The sequence below is a fragment of the Trichechus manatus genome, unplaced genomic scaffold (genome assembly GCF_000243295.1).
Source record: "Trichechus manatus latirostris isolate Lorelei unplaced genomic scaffold, TriManLat1.0 scaffold00160, whole genome shotgun sequence".
Classification (NCBI taxonomy): Eukaryota; Metazoa; Chordata; class Mammalia; order Sirenia; family Trichechidae; genus Trichechus; species Trichechus manatus.
Window position 1 is genome coordinate 2773926 of NW_004444096.1, and position 18714 is coordinate 2792639.

The 18714-nt window shown below is 42.4% G+C and overlaps 1 protein-coding gene across 2 annotated transcripts in view; it reads left to right on the plus strand.

Moving 5' to 3' along the window:
- Positions 1 to 13029: 13029 nt before the first annotated feature.
- Positions 13030 to 18714, plus strand: part of MTPAP (mitochondrial poly(A) polymerase) — a 36505-nt gene continuing 30820 nt past the window's right edge. For both annotated transcript variants that reach the window (XM_004386253.2, XM_023740600.1), the window contains exon 1: positions 13030 to 13186. In XM_004386253.2, coding sequence (XP_004386310.1) covers positions 13030 to 13186 — 157 coding nt within the window. The remainder of the gene's footprint in view (positions 13187 to 18714) is intronic.

An 18714-nucleotide genomic window follows, 5' to 3' on the forward strand; every position in this document is an offset into this window, starting at 1 on the left:
ATTCTAGTAATAACTGAATTAGGTGGGATGTTTTTCATGTGGTAAAACAATCTCTTCAGAAATGTCAGTACAGAATTCCATGAGCTCACACACACACCCACACCCACACACACACACTCACACACACACTCACACACACACTCACACACACACTCACACACACACACACTCACACACACTCACACTCACACACACACACTCACACACACACACACTCACACACACACATGATGGTCTGCAGCAGTTGTTCTCAAGCTTTGACATACTTCAGAGCTTGTGAAAAACAAAGATTCCTGAGTCCCACCCCTAAATGTTCCAATTAAATAAATCTGGGGGTGCGGTCGAGAAATATCCCTTCAGTAAGGTCACCAAATGCTTCTGAAGCTGGAATGGTGTCTCTGGACCAGCTTTAGAAACCTTAGCCTCACAAAAAGAGAAAGGAAACCCAGCGTGCAAGTGGTTAATGTGCCCGGCAGCTGACTGAAAGGTTGGTGGTTTGAGTCCACCCAGAGGTACCTCAGAAGAAAGGCCTGGCTGAAAGCCTTATGGAGCACAGTTCTGCTCGGATACACATGGGGTCACCATGAGCTGGCGTCAACACCACAGCAACTGGTTTAACTGGAGTGTGTGATATACAAAGCTAAAACGCGAGAACACTGGTGTCACATTCCAAAAGCTGATCTTCACATTTTAAGACGTTTGTCAATAAGCACCTGTACATGACTTTATATTTAACTGATGCTTGCTTCTAAAAAGCAGCAATTACTTAGAAAAAATCACAGGGGAAAGAGGTAATGGTTGTCACTGCTACCTTTTACAGGAAACATCTCCAAGGGTAGTAAAGAAGATACAAAACACTTTCAATTGTGGCAACTTTTTCACATGCAGCTCTGTTTAACTCTGGATGGAAAAGGTTCTGTTGGTCCTAATGGAGATGCTTCCTGTGATTTGAGGACTGTTCAAAAGTCCTGTGGCTACTCTGAGGCGCCTGAATTACTCTTTTTATGAGGGTCTTCTCTAGTGTTTGTTTCTTTTAACTATTGTCAACATATTTTTTTCTCTAGATGTATCTATGCTGTTGCTGTGTGCCGTCAAGTCAGTTCTGACTTACAGTGACCCCATGTGACAGAGTAGAGATGCCCCATAGGGTTTCCTCTGCTGCAATCTTTATGAAAGCAGCTTGCCAGGTCTTTTCTCCTGCGGAGCCGATGGTGGGTTCGAACCACCCACCTTCTGGTTAGCAGCCGAGCACTTAACCATTGCACCACCAGGACACGCTCTCTCTCTCTATACACACACACGCATGCACATACGTATAATATATACACACACACATATATAAGGAGCCCTGGTGGCACAATGGTTGAGCTTGGCTGCTAACAGAAAGGCTGAGGGTTCGAACCAACCAGCCTCTCCCCAGGAGAAAGATGTGGCAGTCTGCTTCCGTAAAGATTACAGCCTTGGAAACTCTATGGAGCAGTTCTACTCTGTCCTATAGGGTCACTATGAATTGGAATCCACTCGATGGCAATGGGTCCACAAATATAGTATACACAGACATACGTATATAAATTAAATTAAATGGCACTGTTCTATAAATATATAAACATTTCTAGCCTACCTTTTTACTTATCATTATGTGCATTTCATATCATTAAATAATTTTTTAAAGTGATTTTTAGTGACTGCTTAGTAATCTTTAACATGACATGAGTTAGTGTGATCAGCCGTCCCAACATGAGCACTGAAAGGCCCCAGCCCAGGAATTCCCTTAATCCCAGGCAAACTGGGAGTTTGTTACCCAAATAACTAGTCTACCTCTACCTCTACAGCCTTTTTGACCTTGGGCAATTAATCTCTCTGTGCCTCAATTTCCTCCCTAATCAAATGGGGGTGACGATAGCTTATTTTATTATTTTTTGATGAAAAAAACTTTTTTTCACATTCCAATGTCTCTGAAATCGGAGTGGACCTCACCATCAATAATATAAAAGCATTTTGTCCTGGGTTAACTGGAAGACTTTTTCTTCCAAAAATCTGTTGCCATTGAGTTGATTCCAACTCCTAGTGACCCTATAGGGTAGGGTAGAAGTGCCCTATAGGGCTTCCAAAGCTGTAATCTATGGAACCAGACTGCCACATCTTTCTCCCATAGAGCGGCTGATGGGTTTGAACCACTGACCTTTCGGTTAGCAGCTGAGTGCTTAACCACTGCGCCACCAAGGCTCTTTGCCTTTTACTTAGTGATGTATAAAATAATGGAGTGTCTTATAATATGATGTCTTAGGCTAGGTAAAATATAATACCTGTGTCCTAGGGTCTCTGGGGGTTAAAACAGGCTTAAAACAGCAGCTGGCCAATATTAATCACTTAGTAAACAACCTATTAGTGTTCCAACTTGTGGGTGGATTATGAATTATTTATCTAGTCTCCCCTTTTCAGACTTTGAGATTGCTTCCAGTTTTCTTACAATTATATAACCCCCCGCCTAAAAAAAACCCAAACCCATTGCCGTCGAGCTGATTCTGAATCACAGTGACCCAACAGGACACAGTAGAACTTCCCATAGGGTTTCCAAGGAGTGGCTGGTGGATTTGAACTGTCAACCTTTTGGTTAGCAGCCAAAGGCTTAACCACTTCACCACCAGGGCTGTCCTTAAACATGTAAGCTTTATGGGCATCTTTGTAATAGATTCCTAGCCGTGGTATACTAGGCCAAAAAGCATAAACGTATTTCAGGGATGGACTTGCAATCTTAGTGATTATAAAATCAGTCAAGCCTGGGTTAGAATTAGCACTTACTCTGTGACCTTGGCCATTTCCCTTAAGCTGTCTGCATCTCAGTTTTGCCATCTATAAAAAGGGGACAATAATAACATTCACAGGCATATTGTGAGGTTTAAATAAGGTAATGCAATTAGACACCACACAGTGCCGGCACATGGTATGTTAAAAAAAAAAATTAAGTTGTTTTTATTAGGACATAGAGACATCAGCAATGGCTTCCTCCTGTCTTCGGATGAGTATACATTGGACTGTATAAAACCATCAGTTTTCAACAGTGCCTCCTTGTGGCCATAACAGAAATAGCAGTCGCAAAACCTGGGTGCTATCAGAAGGGTGATGCAAACAGTTAAGGAGTTGGGTTAGCACCTGGCTGCTAACTGAAAAGTCCGAGGTTTCCCATGAGTGTCTTGGAAGACAGGCCTGGCGATCTACTTGTGGAAAATCAGCCACTGAAAACCCTATGGAGCACAGTTCCGCTCTGACACACGTGGAGTAGCTGAGTCAGAATCGACTCTACAGCAACTGTTTTTTTTATCTTTTTACTCTGGTTGTCAGTTATAACTAGATTCATCAGTTCTTTCTCCTGGTGTTTGTTAAAAAAGAGGGTTTATTTCAATGGCAGAAGCTCCGGCCTGGGGTTCTGGAACAATCTGAGACAGACAGACCTCAGGAAAGACATAATGGATCTTGCCAACCTGCCATCATGGCTTGTGCGATTACTTTAAATATTAAAAGGTGATTTACATCTCAGGCTGGTCAAAGAGTTCATTTTCATTTCTTCGAAAACAGCATAGGGACATCTTATCCCTCTGCATACATAATATAACCAGAAAGCACTTTGGCAATATAATTCGTACTATACAAATCCCAGCAAACTCCACGTCTCCATGGGCAGGATTTGCATACTGACATGCAAGATGCAATTTCTGAAAGGCCTGCTGGCTTGAACATGTCCCACCCTTTGTTGGTTTCACCTAACACTGTTAACAGTGGATCCTGAAGACAGCTTCAGCTCAGAAAATAAAGAGCCTCCCCTTCACCTGAGTTGTTTCTTATCTCTTGCTCTAACCAACCAGCTGCGAGACGGAGCAGGCACATCTATCAGGTACATTCCTGTAAGTGGAATTAACTGGGTCAAAGGCTGGATCCATCTGCAGTTCTGGTAAGTATTTGCCAAAGTGTCCGAAGGCCATTTGTAAAAGGTCGTCCTGCAAGTAGTTCAAAGAATCTCTGACATGGTTTGCGTTATAATTTCATTTGCAAATCAGGGAAAGGTAAACGTTAATCTCTGTCTAAACTATTATAATTCCAAATTGGTAGAATATAAATAGGTTCTTTAAAATTTAAAATATGTAAAAGTATGATCAAAAGTCTGTTTACTTTAAGGAAGCAAACCGAAGAAAATGACTCTCAACCCAAGCTGAAATGAAGGGCAAATAGTAAGACAGGACGTAGTCAAGCTTACGATATATGCCGTATGTCAGCACAAGTATCTGTTACTTTTGTCTACCGTGCAACGTGTTGTAAACCTACTGTGCTCTTCCTGCTGGGAGACAGGGAGGATAACATGCAGTCCCTGACTTCAAATGGCTCACGACCTTGAGTGCGTGTGAGTGCGTGTACATGTGCGTGTGCGTGCGTGCGTGGTCAGTTACAGGAGCTCACTCTTCCACGGTCCTTTGCCACCACCTGCACCCCCCATACCTTCTTGAGAACACCTGCTTCTTTTTCCCTTTCACCACTAGACGGAAATGATCTTTTCACCAGTATCTTCTCCCCAGCAGAATGTAAATAGAAACACTATTGATTTTTTTATATAAGTGTGATATAACTTTATGGTTCCTGGCACATACTGAATACGTGTTCGTTGAATTCTAAGTCTTTGTCAGATGACTAAAGACAGCCTCCTTGCTTCCAGAGGTTAGCAGACAAGAATGAGAAAATTAAGATGTTGACTTTCTTGCCGACTGACACATTGTAAGTTACTGGTGGAGTCAGGACTAGAATCCAGGCCTCCTGATTTCCAGGGCAGTGTTCCCTACACTAGGAGCCCTGGTGGCGCAGTGGTTAAGCGCTCGGCTGCAAACCAAAAGGTTGGCAGTTTAAACCCGTTACCGAATGCAATGGGTTCGCCGCCTGTACTCTGGTTACGAATGACTAAGAGCCAAGCGGATTTAAAGCAAGGCATAGTTTATTACTTGCGAGTAAGGAGAGGAGCGGGGATCCTCCCTGAAAGCACTCTCTCTCTCCGAACAAAAGGCTGTGGGAGCAGTTTTACACCACGCGGGAAAGGGGAAGTCATACATATCCATTAACTTCATATATATTCAAAAAGGGGTCGGGGTAGGATTTGGCACGGAAGTGGCTGACAGACTTCTTGCTTTCGAAATCCGTTTGGTCACCGCTCGATGATGGATGTCCTGTGATTTTGGTTCCTAGGCAATACTTATTATGGGATGAGGCCATCTGACGGTCAACCTGGTCTCTTACCACGCATGCCCAGGATTCTAGTTCTAACTGGCTGATCTGAAAGACAGCTGCTAGTGGACAGATTAGGAGGCAGCAAACAACGTTTACACCATTCTAGAAAAAACTTTTAACTGACATAACTTGTCATTTACGGCCTTTTTCTGCCCCTAGGTCGTCTCAAACCCACCAGCTGCTCCACAGGAGAAAGATGTGGCAGTCTACTTCCGTAAAGATTACAGCCTTGGAAACCCTGTGGGGCAGCTGTACTCTGTCCTAGGGGGTTGCTATGAGTTGGAATCGACTCCATGGCATCGGATTTTGGGGGCTGCTTATACTAGCCCTTGATACTTCTGCCTGATTTTCAGTTAATCCTTATGGAATGCCCATTTTGTGCAAGGCACTCAGCTAAGCTTTGGGCAGCAAAGCTATGAGGTGTATTATTTGGGCTCAAGCAATCAATGAATGAATGGAATTAATATAAATACATATTTCTGTTGACCTAATATAGAAGCAGATCTTTCTACATTTATTAGTTTAAAGCAAGTGAAAGGGGTTCATGACCTTCCTGGACAGTATAAAATGAGAAGCCAGTAACTAAGAAGGATTTAACCGCTGAAGTCTTTCCTTAGCAGATGACGTGACTGAATGGAAAGGCAGTAAAAACGTTCAGTCTGACCTTTTAGGGAACACGAGCGTGTTTGATAAATGACATCAAGAACCTTCAGCATTAAGACCTGTGCATCTCGGATTAGCCCACTGCTGTCAAGTTGATTCCGACTCACAGTGACCCTAGAGGATGGGGTAGAAGTGCCCCCAAGGTTTCCAAGGCTGCATATCTTGATGGAAGCAGACTGCCTCGCCTTTCTCCTGCAAAGCAGCTGGCGGGTTTGAACTACTGACCTTCTGGTTAGCAGCTGTGTGCTTTAACTACTGCTCCACCAGGTTTCCTGGCGTCTCAGATTAGAGGGCCGGAATCTCCTGGCAGTAGGGGTTGGGAGAAGGTATGAGAATCATGAGCTTTCAAACATCTCAAAGATGTTTTGAGAGGAAAAGTAAAGTGATTTAACTCTTTAGTGAGTACGCATATGATTTTTGTATTGCAGCAAGCATAAACACTGGGGAGAATGCCAGGGCACAATTTCACAGAAATGGCAAGATTGGGATCACCTGTGCCTCTCAGCGCCCAGAGGCTATGTGTTTGCTTTCGTCTGCTGGTGAAATCTGCCCCGGGGCCTCTGCTTGCTGGGCTGCTCTTACAGGCGAGACCAGCTTTAACGTGAAACTCCTTCTTAGTCACTTAACAGTCAACCAGGATCTGAAAGGCCTTGAGTCAGGCGACCATGCAATTTATTATCCAAATTGGAACACTTCTGAGAGTGACAGTGGGTACTATTAACAATCACACATGAATGACCTGAAAATACGGTCACCTGAGCTTTAAACAACACATGGTCACGTTTCACCTGAAGACCAGCTTAACTTGAATATTTTCAGGAGCAAGCGAAATATAAACACAATTCAAGAAGTTACTAATTCTTCTATTGACTTTCCAATGTACATAAGTTTTTCTTCTCTTCTTTTTAATGATGAAAGGCATAACTGCTTGTTTGTTTGTTTTAAAGCCAATGAGTCTATAAAGTAAAAAGTCCCTCATTTCTATGCACCAATTTCCCTCCCCAGAGGTAGCCACTGCTGACAGTGTAGATGGTATTCTTCCAGACTTTTCGAAAGCGTGGAACAGCAGTGGGCTGTCACTCAGGGAGCTGGGTTTCAGAGGGTCTTCCAAACAGGTGATGAGCATATTGGCTTAATGGTGTGCAAAACACTGAATGTGATTGGTAATTATGGTCTGCTGTCAAAATAATATTTATAATAACTATACTCTCTGCTTTTAATTTCTCTCCTCTCATTTGCTCCTGAACCCATTCCAACTGGGTTCTCATATCCATCAGACCACTAAAACCGCTCTTACCAAGAACATCGGTCACCTCAACATTTCTTGCGTTATCTTTCTCCACAGCACTTACCACCACTGATATACTGTATATTTGACTTCTATCGGTTTATTAAATGTCCCTCCCCGCTAGAAGATAAGCTTCAAAACACCAGAGATATTTGTATCTTTTCTCCATTGCTGTATTCTCAGCATCTAGAACAATAATACAGTAATAAATTTAAAAAGTTCAATAAATAGATAAAGGAATTTAGTTGAGCTTATAACCTAGTTGAGGGAAAACAGACAATAAACAAAATAAATATGTAAGCATATAGAAGATGTCAGATGGTGTCTTAGTCATCCAGTGCTGCTATAACAGAAATACCACAAGTGGATGATGGCTTTAACAAAGAGAAGTTTATGCTTTCACAGTCCAGTAGGCTGTAAGTCCAAATTCAAGGCATCAGTTCCGGGAGAAGGTGTTCTCTCTCTGTCGGCTCTGGAGGAAGGTCCTTGTAATGCATCAGTCTTCCCTTGGTCTGGGGGCATCTCAGCGCAGGAACTTCAGGTCCAAAGGAAACGCTCTGCTCCCAGCACTGCCCTCTTGGTGGTGTGAGGTTCCCATGTGTCTCCGCTTACTTCTCTCTTTTATATCTCAAAAGAGATTGGCTTAAGACACTATCTAATCTTGTAGACTTCATCAGTATAACTGCTGCTAATCTAGCTTATTAAATCATGGTGATAGAGTTTACAATACATAAGGAAATCACATCAGATTACAAAATGCTACACAATCATACAATACTGGGAATCATGATCCAGCCAAGTTGACAGATATTTTCAGGGGACGCAGTTCAATCCATGACAGATGGTAATACAAGCTATGGAGAAAAATCAAGCTAAGGGCAATGGGAAATACCATGCCATGGTTGGTGGCAAAGGAAGGGTTGCTATTTTATAGGGTGATCAAAAAATGCCTCTCCAATAAGGCAAAATTTGAAAAGAGACCTGGAGGAAGTGAGAGAGTAAGCCACGTGTGGAAAAAGCAGTCAAGAAGGAGAATACAGCAGATATAATGTCCTGAGGTGGGAATTTTCTGGGTGTTTGAGGAACATCAAGGAGACTAATATGGCAGGAGCAGAGTAGATGAGGCAGAGAGTGCCAGGAAATGGGCTCAGAGAGGAAGTGGGAGGCCTGTCCATATCAAGCCTTGTGAGATCTTAGCTTTTACTCTGGAGCGAGAAAGAAGTCCCCGGAGGGATCTGAAGAGAAGAGTGTCCTAACCACAATACTCTAGCTATTGTGCTGAGAATAGATGGAAGGGGGCTTGGTAAAAAGAGATAAACCAAAGTTTATAGGAAAAATGTAGATGAGCTGAATCCAGCAACATATAAAAAGGATTATACACCAGGACCAAGTGGGATTTATCCCAGAATGCAAGGTTGGTTTAATATCTGAAAAACCACTGAATGTAATATACCACATTAATAGAATAAAGGGCAAAAATCGTATGATAGTCTCAATAAACATTTATTGAACAAAAATTCTGACAAACTTCAACACCCTTTCATGATAAAAACCCACAAACTACAAAGAGAAGGGAATTGCTTCAATCTGATCAAGGGCCTGTACGAAACACCTACAGCTGACATCATACTTATGGCGAAAGACTAAATGCTTTCCCTCTGAGATCAGGAACAAGTCACTCTCACCACCTTCTATTCACTATTGTACTGAAGGTTCTAGCCCGGGTAAATAGGCAAGAAAATGAAATAAAAGGCATCCGGATTGGAAAGGAAGAAGATGACATAATCTTATATAGAGAGATTCCTAAGGAAGATCAATATACAAAAATTAATTGTATTTCTATACACTTGTAATGAATAATCTGAAATGAAATTAAGAAAGCAATTCCATTTACAATAGCATCACAAAGAATGAAATACTTAGGAAAAAAACTAAGAAAAGAAGTGTAAGACTTTAAAACTGCAAAATATTGTTGAAAGAAATTAAAGACCAAAATAAATGAAAAGACATCCCATGTTTAAGAATTGGAAGACTTAACATTGTTCGGATAATAATACTCCCCAAGTTGATCTACTGATTCAACACGATCTCTATCAAAACCCCAGCTACTTTTTTTGCATAAATGACAAGCTGATCCAAAAATTCACATGGAAAGTACAGGGACCTCGAATAGTTAAAACAATCTTGATGAAAAAGAGTGAAGTTGGAGGACTCACACTTCCTGATTTTAAAACTTACTGCAAAACTGCAATAAGGAAGATAGTGTGATACTGGCATAAGCATGGATATATAAACCAACTGGAACAGAAGCCCAGAAATAAACCCATGTGTCTATGATCCACTGATTTTCAACAAGGGTGCCAATACCATTCAGTGAGAGAAAGAACAGTGTCTTCAATAAATGATGCTGGAAAAACTGGATCTCCACATGCAAAAGAATGAAGTTGAACCCCTACCACACACCATATACAAAAATTAATTCAAACGGATCCAAGACATAAATGTAAGACGTAAAACTATAAAAATCTCAGAGAAAACATAGAGGGAGATCTTTGTGACCTTGAATTAGGGAATGGTGTTTTTAGATATGACATCAAAGCATAAGCAACAAGAGAAAAAACAGATAAATTGAACTTTATCAAAATTAAAAATTTTTGTTCTTCGAAGGACACCATCAAGAAAGTAAAAAGACAACCAAACAGGATGGGAGAAAATTGTGCAAACCACATATCTGATAAGGGGCTTGTATCCAGAATATTAAAAAAAAATTCTTACAACTTAGTAATAAAAAGACAATCCAATTAAAAAAAGGGCAAAGAATATGCACAGGTATTTCTCCGAAGAAGACATACAAATCGCCAAAAATCACAGGAAAAGATGATCAATATCATTAGCTATCGAGGAAATACAAATCAAAACCATGACAAGATACTGCTTCACAGCCACTAAAAGCCAAAAACCCAAACCCGTTGCCGTCAAGTCGATTCCGACTCCTAGTGACCCTATAGGACAGAGTACAGCCACCCCACAGGGTTTCCAAGGAGCGGCTGGTGGATTCAACCTGCTGACCTTTTGGTTAGGAGCTGAGCTCTTAAGCATTGAGCCACCAGGGCTCCTCACACCCACTAAAATGGCTGTAACGAAAAAGACTGATAATAGTAAGTGTTGGTGAGGATGTGGAGAAATCGGGCCCTTCCTACACCATTAATAGGAATAAAAACAGTGCAGCCGCTTTGGAAAACGGTCTGGCAGGTCATCAAAAGGTTAAACAGAGAATTATCATATCACCCAGCACTTCCACTCCTAGGTATGTATCCAAAAGAAATGAAGACATCTGTCCCCATGAAAACTTGTATACAAATGTTCATAGTAGCATTATTTACAATAGCCAAAAAATGTTAACAGCCCAAATCTCCATCAGCTCAGGAACGGATAAATAAAACGTCATGTATCTATACACTAGAATATTATTTGGCCAAAAAAAAAAAAAAAAAGAACTACTGATACACGCAGCCACACAGATGAACCTTGAAAACAAGTGAAAGAAGCCAGTATGTTTTCAACTACATGAAATGCCCAGGATAGGAAAATCTACATATATAGACAGAGAGTACATAAGTGGTTGCCTAGGGCTGGTGGGGATGGCAGGAATACAGGGGTGAGTGCTAAAGGGCATGGGGTTCCACTTTTGGGTGAAATGCTCTAAAACTTACTGTAGTGGTGGTTGCACAATTCTGTGAATATACTAAAAACCACTGATTGGCACACTTTAAAGGGGTGACTTACATGGTATATGAATATAGAACAATAAAGCTGTTACAGAAAGAAAGGAAGAAAAGAAATCCTTTATCTCTGTTCTTGACTGACGGTATAACTTTGGGAAAGTTGATTAAAATAAGTGCTATATAATTTATTATATTCTAAGTTATCACAAGGAGCCCTGGTGGCGCAGTGGTTAAGAGCTTGGCTGCTAACCAAAAGGTTGGCAGTTGGAATCCACCAGCCACTTCTTGGAAACCCTACGGGGTAGTTCTACTCTGTCTTATAGGGTCGCTATGAGTTGGAATCAACGCGACTGCAATGGGTTTTTTTTTAAGTTATCACAAAAAAGCCCTGGTGGCACAGTGGTTAAGCGCTGGGCTGCTAACTAAAAGGCCAGTAGTTGAAACCTACTATCTGCTTCTGTAAATATTTACAGCCTTGGAAACACTATGGGGCAGTTCCACTCTATGGTATAGGGTCACTGTGAGTCAGAATGGACTCCATGGCAACTGGGTTTTGAGTTTAAGTTATCACAGAACCCACTGGACAAATACATAAGTGCTACCCCAGCCCCACTCCCACACACAACACTCAATTCTTCTAAATGATATGACACAACCACTCTGAATCTACCTTTTCTTTGGAAACATTTTAAGTACACTGCATGGCTATGGATTGAATTGTGTTCCCCAAAAATACATATCAATTTGACTAGACCATGAATCCCAGTATCGTGTGATTGTCCACCAATTTGTCACCTGATGTGATTCTCCTATGTTTTGTGAATCCTACCTCTGTGATGTTAATGAGGTGGGATTAGTGGCAGTTATGTTAATGAGGCAGGATTCCATCCACTGGATTAGGTTATGTCTTAAATCAATCTCTTCTGAGATATAAAAGAGAGAAGCCACAGAGACAGGGGACCTCATACCACAAAGAAAGAAGACCACGAGCATAGTGCATCCTTTGGACTCGGGTTTCCTGCGCTGAGATGCTCCTAGTCCAGGGGAAGATTGATGACAAGGACCTTTCTCCAGAGCCAACAGAGAGAGAAAGCCTTCCTCTGGAGCTGGCACCCTGAATTCAGACTTCTAGCCTCCTAGACTGTGAGGGAATCAAATTCTCTTTGTTAAAGCCAGCCACTTGTATTTCTGTTATAGCAGCCCTAAATAACTAAGACATGCATCCAATACATTTTAGAAGTTAGGTGCTATATTTATTTTGTATTTTTAAATCTTGTCCACTTTTTTTCTTAATGGTGTTGATAGAAATTCGTCTTTAAAATATTTTTCCTATTTTATGAATTAGAGTTAAGGAATGCAGTCCAATTAGCAATACTTTCTCAAAAAAAAAAATGGAGAAGTTATTCACGAGAGAAGAAAAAAAAAGGAAAACTGTAATAAAAAGTGAGCCAGTCATATAAATCACTTGGCAGAGCCACACACCTATAAGGATGATAGCATTTCCGAAAAGATCCTCCAGCGTCCAAAGCTATCTTTTATAGGTGACCTTTACATAATATTGGCAGACAGACTCGGGTTTAAGGCACAGCTTCAGTCTCATCAGCTTCTTCTGCTGTGAAATGAGAATAAAATGAATGAGACGTGCAAGTTAAATTCTGTAAAAATGAGAATGACACTGTCTACCTGACAAGTAAATAGTGCTGTCTTGAATTCAACATGCAAGCACTTAAATCCAGATTAGGTTACTTCTTTTTTTGAGTGTAAAGTTGAAGTCTAGATGGACTGTGGATTCCTAATTTATCGCTCCTTCCCAGGACCTTGTTCTGTATTTGCAGGTCTATTTTTCTGACGTGGTTTGAAAAGGCAATGTGGTCCGCGTTTTATTGGCGTTGCATTTAGAGAACCGCGGAGACTGGGAGCAGAGGACGTGCGCGGTCTCACGCGGCTTGGTTTGGATCCCCACTCAACCTCCTCTCCCGAAATGAACGTCTCGCGCCTAGTTTGACCCTTAAGGCTTCCCATTCAGTCCCCTCAGCGCGCATGCGCAGAGGCCCGGCGCCCGTTCGCTTCTCTGCGGCTCTCACAATGGCGGCCTGCAGCGTGGGGCTGTTGACCCGTGTGCCCCTCTGTGCCCAGGGAAGGGGTCAAGTCCATCGTCCTATCTGCCGGCTTCTCAGTTGCCCAGGAACTGTGGCCGCCGACCTCAAGAGGGAGGAGCAGCCTTCGGGGAACGTGGGGACAGGTGAGGGCACCGTGCCCTCGCCTTGCTCTCCCGGGACCCCCGGCGGACGAGGGGAGGGGAAGACTGTGGGCGCGGCCGCGGATCGTTCGGCCGGACGGCGAGGCCGTGTCCTGGCCGCCTCCGGTCGCTCTGCGGTGGTGGAGGTGGGACTCCTGGGCCGCGGGACGGAAATCCGCGTAAACCTCCGAAACGCGGTTTGGCGAGGCAGTATCCCCCCACGCCGGTCGGGTGCTCTGTCCGTCGTGAACGTCCCTGGTTTTGGTACCCACGAGCGTGGGGAAGGCTTGATGAATCATGAGGCTTCCCGACTCCCAGACGTGGGGCCTGACCTGTGCACTGTACTGCCGTTTACCTTATTCCTTTGGCCGTTTTGAGCAAGAATCAGCTGGGTACCAGATTTGCGTCCACTAGAACGGGCTGTTGTCCCTCGGGTGCTCTAAGTTTATATGCTTCTACGTGGATTGAGAGGAAGCTTTACTATTGCAATTGTCTTACGATTATTGAACCCCTCTTGGGACTCCGTGGGTCGAAATCGACTAGACGGCAGTGGCTTTGGGGTTTGTTTGTTTTTTGGTGTGACTTAAGAGCTGTGTGTATGTTATTTACGGTTCTTCCAACAATCTTGTAAGACATGTATCACCGTCTCCACTTTACAGATGCAATTGTGAGGTGTCTTCGAGTTGGTTCCAACTCACAGCGACTCCCTGTACAACAGAAGGAACGCTGAAACACTGCCCAGTGCTACCCATCCTCACAATCGTTGTCCTGCTTGAGCCCATTGTTGCAGGCACTGTCAGTCCATCGCGTTGAGGGTCTTCCTCTTTTCCCATGACCCTCTACCAAGCATCATGTCTTTCTCCAGGGACTGGTCCCTTCTGATAACATGTCCAAAGTACATGAGACGAAGTCTTGCCATCCTGGCTTCTAAGAAGCATTCTGGCTGTACTTCTTCGAAGACAGATGGGTTCGTTCTTCTGTCAAAGAGCTAAGTAATCTGGTCGGGGTTACAAAGCTTAGTAAATTGAACCTGCAGTCAAGATGCCAAACAAAATGTGTTGATTTCTGCCATTTCTTGGAGCTATAGATCGAAGAGATGAAGTTACTTGTGGGGAACAGTTGTAAAGTTAGCTAAACAAGTAAAATATTTCCCCCCGAAAGAAATCAGAGTTGCTCCTGAGACCGTTTGAAAGACTCATATTGAGAGGGAGTGAGAGTGTTACTTTATATGACATTTTATTGAGATACTGATTACATTGTATTTAATAGCAGCTGCTTCTGTTAAACACTCTCAACTAGCCCTGAAAATTTAAGAAATGATTTTTTCCAAAGAGGCTATTGTAATCAAACATTTGTGTAATGGTTTAAGTTTGAGAATGTTTTCATATGACATTTGAAACATAAAACAACCTTGTGGAAGTAGGTGTAGAAGGGATTTTTTTTTTTTTTAATACTATGTTATTGTGTTTTAGGTGAAAGTTTACCAGCAAATTAGGTTTCCCTTTAACAATTTTTATACAAATTGTTCTGTGCCGTTGGTTACAATTTTTACAATGTGTTGGCATTCTTATTATTTCCATTCTGTTGTCTTTCCATTGATCTAGCTTCCCTTCCCCTCCTTGCCTTCTCATCTTTGCTTTTGGGTAACTGTTGACTGGTCTCACATAGTTAACTGTTGAAGGGAGCACATTACTCACTTGTGATAGTGTTTATTTTATAAGCCAATCTATTATTTGACTGAAAGGTGACCTGCAGAAACAGCTTCAATTCCAAGTTCAAAGGATGTCTTAGGGCGATAGTCTCGGGTGTCCCTCTAGTCTTTGTCGGTCCAATAGGTCTGGCCTTTTTTTTTTTAGGAATTTGAATTTTGTTCTATCTTTCTCCCATTCTGTCCCAGACCTTCTATCGTGTCCCTGGTCAGAAAGGTCAGTAGTGGTAGCCGGGCACCGTCTAGTTCTGGTCTCAGGTTAGAAGAGGTTGTGGTTCATGTGGGCTGTTAGTCCCGTGGACTAGTTTCTTCTTTGAGCCTTTGATTTCTTTCATTCTTTTTTTCTCCATACGAGTAGAGGCCAATTGTATTTTAGATGGCTGCTTGAAAGCTTTTAAGACCCAGGTTGCTACTCACCAAACTAGGATGTAGAACGTTATCTTTGTGAACTATGTTATGCGATAAAACGGACTAAGTTGTCCCCAGAGACTATGGTCCCAAGCCTTTTGACCCAGTAAGCCAATCCCAGGAGTTGTTTGGGTATGTCTCGGGAGCATCTGTTAACTGTGCCCCCTGTGGTTCGTGGTATATGCGGAGATGTGTGCAGTACACACAAATGTGTGTAGACATATGCCTACGGATACACCTGTATATGCACGTGCATTTACCCACAAGCGCCTTCCTGTACACGTATGTGCATCCATATCTACCTATGTAACCACACTCAGACTTTTTGGTTGTTTTTACTGTTGTTGCAAAATTGTGTATGTTATAGCATTTACCGAAATTGTCCCTTTTTCTTGTGTACTTCTTAGTGTCTTTACTTGCCTTGGTCAGGTTGCACTGACTTCATCCGTATTTGGGATTGCCTTTCTGGTCACCAAAAGTAACAAGTGTCGACTATGTAGAGAGTGATTCCCCTTACTGTCTTTCCCATCCCTGGTAACCATCAGAGAACTTTGCTTTGCATGTGTCTATCTACTTTTGGCTTTTTATAATAGTGTGACCATTCAGCATTTGTGTTTTTGTGATTGACTTATCTCACTCAGCATAAGGGCCTCCAGATACATCCGGGTTACGTTTCGCGGACTCCTCGTTATTCTTGATAGTTGCGTAGTAATTCCATTGTATGTATGTACCATTTGTTTATCCATTCATCCGCTGATGGGCACGTAGGTTGTTTCCATGTTTTTGCTATTGTGAACAATGCTGCAGTGACCGTAAGTATGCACATGTCTATTCATGTCACTGCTCCTACCTCTATGATATATACCTGGGAGTGGGGTTGCTGGATCATAAGGTATTTCTATTTCTGGCTTTCTGAGGAAGCGCCATACTGTTTGCCATAGCGGTTGCGCCATTGACAGCCCAGCGACAACGTATGAGCCCCAGTCCCCCCAGTCTCACCAGCATGCGTGGTTTTGTGTTGTCGTGCTCATTGCCGCTTTTGCAGCGGTGAGGTGGTATCTCATTATAGTTTTGATTTGCATCTCTCTAATGGCTAATGGGGGCCCTGGTGGCACAGTGGTTAAGACCTCAGCTGCTAACCAGACGGTTGGTGGTTTGAATCCACCAACCATTCCTTGAAAACCCTAGGGGGCAGTTCTCCTCTGTCCTAAAGGGTCGCTATGAGTTGGAATCAAATTGATGGCAGTGGGTTTGCAATGGCTAATGATCATGAGCACCTTTTCATGTGTTTGTTGGCCAGCTGAATGGCTTCTCTGTGGAAGTGTCTGTTCGTGTCCTTTGCCCATTTTTTGATTGGAGAGTTTCTTTTTGTTGTTGAGTTGTTGAAGCTTTCTGTATATTTTAGAGATTAGACCCTTACCAGATAGGCCTTGCCGAAGATTTTTTTTCCAGTCTCTAGGTTCTCTTTTTACTCTCTTGGGAAAGTCTTTTGATGAGCGTAAGTGTTTAATGTTTAGAAGGTCCCAGTTATCTAATTTATCTTCTGTTGTTTGTGTACTTCTAGTTTTGTTTGATAGACTATGCTGGAAATTAGGTCCCCCAGTTTTGATCCTGTGTTATCTTGCAGGAACTTTATAGTTTTAGCTTGAACATTTAATAGTTTATAGCTTTAACATAGGGGTCCTGGTGGTGCAGTGGTTAAAGTGCTCAGCTACTAACTGAAAGGTCTGCAGTTTGAACCCGCAGCCACTCTGCGGGAGAAAGATGTGGCAGTCTGCAGAAGAAAGATGTGGTAGTCTGCTTCCATAAAGATTTACAGCCTTGGAAACCCTATGAGGCAGTTCTGCTCTGTCCTGTCGGGTTGCTGTGAGGTGGAATCAACTCGACAGCAGTTTTATTGGTTTTTTTTTGACCCTATGTTATCTTCCAAGAACTTTATAGTTTTAGCTTTAACATTTAGGTCTTTGATCCATTTTAAGTTAGTTTTTATACATAGTGTGAGGTATGGACCCTGATTAATTTTTTTGTATATGGATATCCAGTTTTGCCAGCACCATTTGTCAGAGAGACTGTGTTCTCCCCCATTGAATGGACTTTGACCCTTTGTCGAAGATCAACTGCCCGTAGATGGATGGATTTACTTCTGGGTTTTCAATTCTGTTCCATTGGTCTGTGTATCTGTCATTGAACCTATACTAGGCTTTTTTGATTACTGTGGCTGTATAGTAAGTTTTGAGATCAGGTAGTTTGAGGCCTCCTACTTGGGTCTTCTTCTTCAATATTTCTTAAGCTATTTGAGACCTCTTTCCTTTCCATCTAAAGTTAGAGATTAGTTTTTCTGTTTCAATAAGGAATGTTGTTGGGATTTGGATTGGGATTGCATTTTATCTGTAGATTAGTTTTGGTAGTATTGACATTTGCACAATGTTGAGTTTTCCAGTCCATGAGCATGGAAACTTTTCCCATTTATGTTTTAGTTTCTTGCAGGAGAGTTTTACACTTTTCCTTATTTAAGTCTTTTATGTCTCTGGTTAGGTTTATTCCTAGGTATATTTTATCCTTTTGAGGACTATTGTAAATGGTATTGATTTCTTGATTTCCTTTTCAGAGTCCTTGTTAGTATAGAGGAACCCAGCTGATTTTTTTTTTTTTTTTTTTTTACTTTAGATGAAGGTTTACAGAACAAACTAATTTCTCATTGAACAGTCGGTACACGTATTGTTTTACGACATTGATTACCAACCCCATGACATGTCAACACTCTCCCTTCTTGACCTTGGGTTCCCTATTACCAGCTTTCTGGTCCCCTTCTGCCGTTTAGTCCTTGTCTCTGGGCTGTTGTGCCCCTTTAGTTTTGTTTTGTTTTGTGGGCCTGTCTAATCTTCTGCTGAAGGGCAAACCTCGGGAGTGACTTCATTACTGAGCTAAAAGGGTGTCTGGGGGCTGTACTGATGGGGTTTCTCCAGTCTGTCAGGCCAGTAAGTCTGATCTTTTTTTGTGAGTAAGAATTTTGTTCTACATTTTTCTCGAGCTCTGTCCGGGACCCTCTGTTGTGATCCCTGTCCAAGCAGACAGTGGTGGTAGCTGGGCACCATCTAGTTGTATTGGACTCAGTCTGGTGGACGCCTTGGTAGCTGTGGTCCGTTAGTCCTTTGGACTAATCTTTTCTTTGTATCCCGTTCTCTTCATTCTCCCTTGTTCCCGAAGGGGTGAGACCAGTGGAATATCTTAAGATGGCTGCTCACAGGCTTTTAAGACCACAGACGCTACTGACCAAGGTAGAATATAGAACATTGTCTTTATAAACTGTCTTATGCCAATTGAGCTAGATGTTCCCCGAGACCATGGTCCCCACAGCCCTCCGCCTAGCAATTCAGTCCCTCAGGGAGTTTGAATGTGTCTATGGGGCTTCCAT